Source organism: Monoraphidium neglectum, assembly GCF_000611645.1.
Source record: "Monoraphidium neglectum strain SAG 48.87 unplaced genomic scaffold scaffold01973, whole genome shotgun sequence".
In the NCBI taxonomy this organism is placed as follows: Eukaryota; Viridiplantae; Chlorophyta; class Chlorophyceae; order Sphaeropleales; family Selenastraceae; genus Monoraphidium; species Monoraphidium neglectum.
In genome coordinates this window covers 6,755-11,838 of record NW_014011655.1, presented here as the reverse complement: position 1 = coordinate 11,838, position 5,084 = coordinate 6,755, and the positions used below count along the sequence as shown (strand labels likewise).

The following is a 5,084-nucleotide window of genomic DNA, read 5'->3' as shown; positions in this document are numbered from 1 at the left end:
GGCGGCGGCGGCGGCCCCGCCGCGCGGCGGTGGTGGGCGCGCGACGCGCGGCGGGACGCTGCGTTCTGGGCGGGGCTGCTGCATGGCGGCTGGCGGCTGCTCGTCGCGGCGGACGGCTGCGCGGCGACGCTCGCGATGATGCGGCGGCGCCTGGCGCCCGCGCCGGGCTGGTTCTGGCGGCGCGGGCCGCTCGCGCTGCCGTGCAGCACGGCGGAGGAGGTGCGGTCCAGCTTTGATGCGACAACGGTTTGGCAGGTGGGCGGGCATGGGCGTAAGGAATGGAGGCGGGAGCACAAGCGGTGCTGTCGGCGCCTGCCAGGCCAGGCCATAATGCTGAGCTATACAAGAGCAAGGGCCGCAGCGCCGAGGCACCGGCTGCAGCTGCCTCGACCGGCGGCTCCTAGGGCTCAGCCCTCGTGAAACCGCTGCCCCTTTGTCGCGAGTTGCTTCCACCATCCCACCTGCGCTTCAACGAGTTGCTCCCAACATCCCACCTGCGCTTCAACGGCTCGCAACCAACCCCAACCGACCCCAACTGACCCCGTGCCACCCCCAGGTGCAGCTTTACTCGGCCGTCGTCGCGCTCTGGCCGAGGGGCGCGGCGTCCGAGGCCTGCAGCGGCATGGCGCTCGGCGCCATCATCGGCGGCTGCCTGTCTTCCGTCGCGTTCCTGCCGCTGATCGGCCTCCCGCGCCTCAGCGCCCTCGCCGGTAGCCTGCGCCTCGCGTGCCGCGCGGGCGCGCAGCTGGCCGCGGGCCTGGCGTGCCGGCCCTGCGCGCACCGGCGGCTGGTTGGCGCGCTCTCACGGCTCGGTCGGCCGGTCGGCTGGGTGGTCGGGCGGCTGGGCGCGCCGCTGCAGCGGGGGCGGCGGCAGGGGCGGCAGCAGGGACAGGAGCAGCAGGGGCGGCGGCGAGGGCAGCGGGCGGCGGGCGGCGGGGCGGTTCCTCATTGACCGCGCGGCAGCCGCACACGGCCCCGCTGCTGTTGCGACGTTGTTGGTCGGCCGCTGTTATTTGCTCTTCCTTGGGCTTTTGCACATTGGCTTATTCTTGCATTCATGCAACCTGTACATTATATTGCATCGCAGTTGACGCCCTCAACTAGACTCCCTCTGAGCACGACCCCTCAAGACACGGCTGCGACTTAGCCCGCGTGCTGCCACGCCCAGCTCAGTGCCGCCCCTCAAGCCGTATGCCGATTGCAGGGTGTGCGCCTATGTTCCCCCCATGTCGGCGCCCACTGCCAAGGCTGCTGCATGCCGTGGGCCGTGTCTTTTGGCACAGGCTTTGCGCATGCCACTTCCCTGCGGCCCCTTGTGCCCCTCATTGTGGGGCCCCACCGTGGATAGCTCAGATCCCGAGCTCCCAGCACCCCTCTATCTCGAGTCGGCTCAGCGAGGTTGTCGCTTCGCCCTTGCTGACAGCAGGTTTGTTGCCGCAGGGCTCCTGGTCACGAAAGCGGTCCCACGGGGCAGTTTTGGCGCCCGTCTTCACATGTGCATGCCTTGTACAGCTCTGCACCTGCTCGCCTCACATGTCTCTGCACCTTTCGTTCCACATAGATCTCCGCACCATAGCCGGCGTCGGTGACGAGCGCCTGCCTGCGCATGACGGTGTGCTTTTGTGCAGTGTTCGCAATCTGTCTCACTCACAAGCCTGATGCTGAGTCGCCTTATTTGCGGTGTAATCGCAGAAGGTTTTCTGTGCCGCCACGTATGGCCCTGTAATCACGTAGTCACAGGCATCTTATCCTTTGCAGCTTGAGGAAGTGCACCCGAAGCGGGCTGGGTAACTTGAGCACCAGGCCAGCGGCGCACAGCAATACCTGCTGCAGGCCGGACGCTCCGCGCAGCAGTGGTCAGCTTCAGCTGCAACATGGCTCTGGAAGCTGTACAGCCAAAACGAGCCGGCAGCAGACCGCCGGCTGCTTCGGACCTGGAAATCGTTGCCAGCACACCATACCGGGCCATTGCCAGCGCCCAGTCGCTTCCTTCTAGATCCATGCGCAGACGGATGCAGGCGTGCAGCCTGGCTGGCACGCACGACGCCTACACAGCAGCCTTTTCTTTCCGGCATTTGATCCCTTGTGCTGCATCAAGGCCCGCTGGTTTGTGCATGCCTGTGTGGACTGCGGGTCGGGATTATAAGTGGCTCGACGGGTGTGTTCTCAACCCAACCAGCCTGGCATGTGCCAAGGCAAAGTAGGGCAGGGGCGGTAGCAAGCCGGCGCGTGCCTCCCGCAAGGTTCATGGCAGGCAAGACAATGCGCACAGATCCCGCGCGGCCCACCGCACTCCCGTCGCCACTGACCAGCTGCAGGCCAGCAGCTGGCAGCCTGACGGTTGCATCCATTGCAGGCGTTTTAATCCTTGCACGGGAGGCTCACCTGTCCGCCCTGGCAGTCTGCCATTCCTACAAGGCCTTGCCTTGCTGTATGTGGAAGTGAGCATTCAACAAGCAATGCTGGCTGTGCGTGGATTGGGTAGCGGATTCCGCATGCAGAGCGTTGCGGCTCTGCACAGCAGACGCCCTTGTCAAGATCACTCTGACTGGGCGGCGACACGGTACCTTCTTGGATCTTGCGTGCCCCTTAACTCAAGTTTGACTTTCGGCTAGCTTGTACCAGCCCCATGCACCCGTCGAGCCATCGAGGATGCGCCAAAGTGTGTCAACGGGACACATGCACGGGTGCCCCGTTGCAACTCCGTTGTCCACAGCGGAGAAGGATGTTGCGCTGCCTGCGGTATACGGTATGGACGTGCCGAGCATACTCGTCTTCCATACTCAATGGCACATAGCGGCACGCGCATTGAACTCTCAGCGTGCGGCGTGAGCGACCACGCGCAGCAGGAACACAAGAAGTGATCAGAACCAGCGCACATTGCCAGCTGCGCGGCAGCGCATACTGACCAGCCCAACAAACCTTGCCTGCACGTAGCAACAGCAGTGGGCACAGGAGACGGCGGGCCACATGGCGGCGCTGCTGTCATTGTGGCGCCAGCATCACCGCGACATGCTGCGCGCGGGGCTGGGTGTGGCCGTCCCCAGCGCACTGCTATACTTTGGAAAGCTGGCCGCGCCCCACGCCAGCATTGCCGCCCACTACGAGTTCCAACAGGTGCGCCCCGCTCGCCGGCGGGTGGAAGTGCCAGGGAAGCTGCAGAACTGCAGGAGGTAGTAACCGCATGGCACGCGGTTAACGCGTGCGACACCAGCAAGGCGTCAGCCATTTCACGCCGCAGTCGGGCACACACCCATTCCATAACACACTCCCTCACTGCCGGCTGCCCCTGCCACGATCTTTCGCCCTGCAGTGCATGCAGGCGAGCCGGGCGGCTGCGGCGCATCAAGCCTCGCTGCTGCGGTTGGGCAGGCGATGCTGCGGTTGAGGGACGGTTTTTGATGCCTGCGCGCACACACACAATTGTTCACTTGCGCGTGCCTACGTGCCCAGCTCTGCTGAACGACCGTCGCACGTTCGCCCGATCAAGCGTGCGCAGTGGGTCCTCATCTCATACATCAGCGTCTCGAGCACCATCATCGGCAAGGCCGCCAACAAGGGCATAGAGCGCAGCCTGGGCACAATCGCAGGTGACAGGGCATGCACTCGTTTGGGCCGTGTGCGCGGCAATCAACGTGCCGCATGCAGCACTCCACACCTGCCTGCGGGGCCTGCCATAACCCTGCGCACAAGAACCCGTCTGCCCCGCTTCGTCGGCCGCCCTATCACTGGGCGGAGGCCACGAACCGACCAGCGGGATGACTCAGCAGGCCTGCGTCGAAATCGTGTTTCCCATCAATTGCCTTTGCACGCGCACGCCGGACCAAAGGCGGCGCCCTGGGCTACGCCGCGTCGGCGAGCGCGTCTCCCGTCGTCCTGACCCTCTGCGCGGTGCTGGCGGCCGCCCTGGGGGAGCTTGTCGTGGTGCACATCAAACTTGAGAACACGGGGAAGCTGATAGCCACAACGTATGTCGTCGTCTCGGTCGCGTCGCTGCAGCGCGAGACCTGGCACTGGCTCGTCGCCCTCGACCGCACCGGGTCGGTGCTGGCGGGTGTTGTGCTGTGCTTCGTGGTTTCGCTCCTGTGCTTCCCGCTCACGGCCAGCGAGCAGGCATACGGGCAGCTCGCGGCGGCGGCTGAGGCGGCGGCGGAGCTGGGCGCTGCGGCGTGGGCGGGGCTGCCGGCGACGGCGCCTGCGGCGGCGGCGGAGACGGCGGCAGGCAGTTCGACGCCGCAGGACGGGGCCGTGGCGGCGGCGAAGGACAAGCAGCGACACGGCGGGCAGGATCATGTTGAGCGGCAACCAGATCAGCAGGAGGCTGATTACGCGCAGCAGCAGCAGCAGCAGCAGCAGCAGCAGCAGCAGCAGCAGCAACCGCAGCAGCAGCCACAGCAGCCCCCGCCACTGGAGAACGCGCAGCCGACATTCCGGCAGGAGCAGCAGAATGGCAGCAGCGCCAAAGCTGATGCCGCATCACCCGCTGCACGGGCGGCCGCCGCTCCGCTCGCTGCGTTTGACGACGCTGGCTGCGCCGCGCCTGCTGCCGGTGCTGCCTCCATCCCTGGCGTGCAGTTGAGGGTGCTGGCCAGCGAAAAAGAGCAGGAGGCGCAGCAGGCGGCAGCGGAGCAAGCGTCTGCAATGGTTGCCTGCCAACAGCGATTCACGGATGCAGTGAAGAAACTGGGGGAGTCTCTGGAGCTGTCGAAAGCAGAGCGGCTGGTCGGCCAAGCATGCGGACGCCCGTTCTACTTGCCGCGCACGGCGGCGGTCGCGGCGCGTTTCGCGTGCTGCGCCGGCGCCGGCGGCGTGCGGGCGGAGGGCGGCAAGGGCGGCCTGCCGCGGCAGCAGATCAGCGGCGTCATGGGCGCGCTGCGCGGCTGCGTGCACGTGTGGTGGTGCCTGCATTACCTAATGCAGCAGCAGGCCCTAGATGGGGCGACCATGCAGCTGGTGTTGGAGCGCCGCTACGCGCCCGGCATGATGCGCGCGATCAAAGACAGCTCCATGGCCGTCGCCGCCGCCGCGGCCGCCGCGCTGCGGGCGCCGCAGGCGGGGCGCCGGGCGCGGGGCGGGTGCTGCGG

At 66.6% G+C, this 5,084-nt stretch overlaps 2 protein-coding genes across 2 annotated transcripts in view; both read left to right on the top strand.

Moving 5' to 3' along the window:
• Window positions 1-556: 556 nt before the first annotated feature.
• On the top strand, window positions 557-952 carry MNEG_9546 (hypothetical protein; the record flags this gene model as incomplete). The annotated part of the gene is made up of 1 exon (XM_014041985.1): window positions 557-952. A coding segment is annotated over one exon (396 nt), but the record flags the coding sequence as incomplete, so codon positions are not given.
• Window positions 953-2,970: 2,018 nt separating this feature from the next.
• MNEG_9545 (hypothetical protein) overlaps window positions 2,971-5,084 on the top strand; it is a gene marked incomplete at both ends in the record, with an annotated part of 3,525 nt that continues 1,411 nt past the window's right edge. The window contains 3 exons of the mRNA XM_014041984.1: window positions 2,971-3,117; window positions 3,491-3,590; window positions 3,830-5,013. Of these exons, the coding sequence (XP_013897438.1) occupies window positions 2,971-3,117; window positions 3,491-3,590; window positions 3,830-5,013 (1,431 nt within the window). The remainder of the gene's footprint in view (window positions 3,118-3,490; window positions 3,591-3,829; window positions 5,014-5,084) is intronic.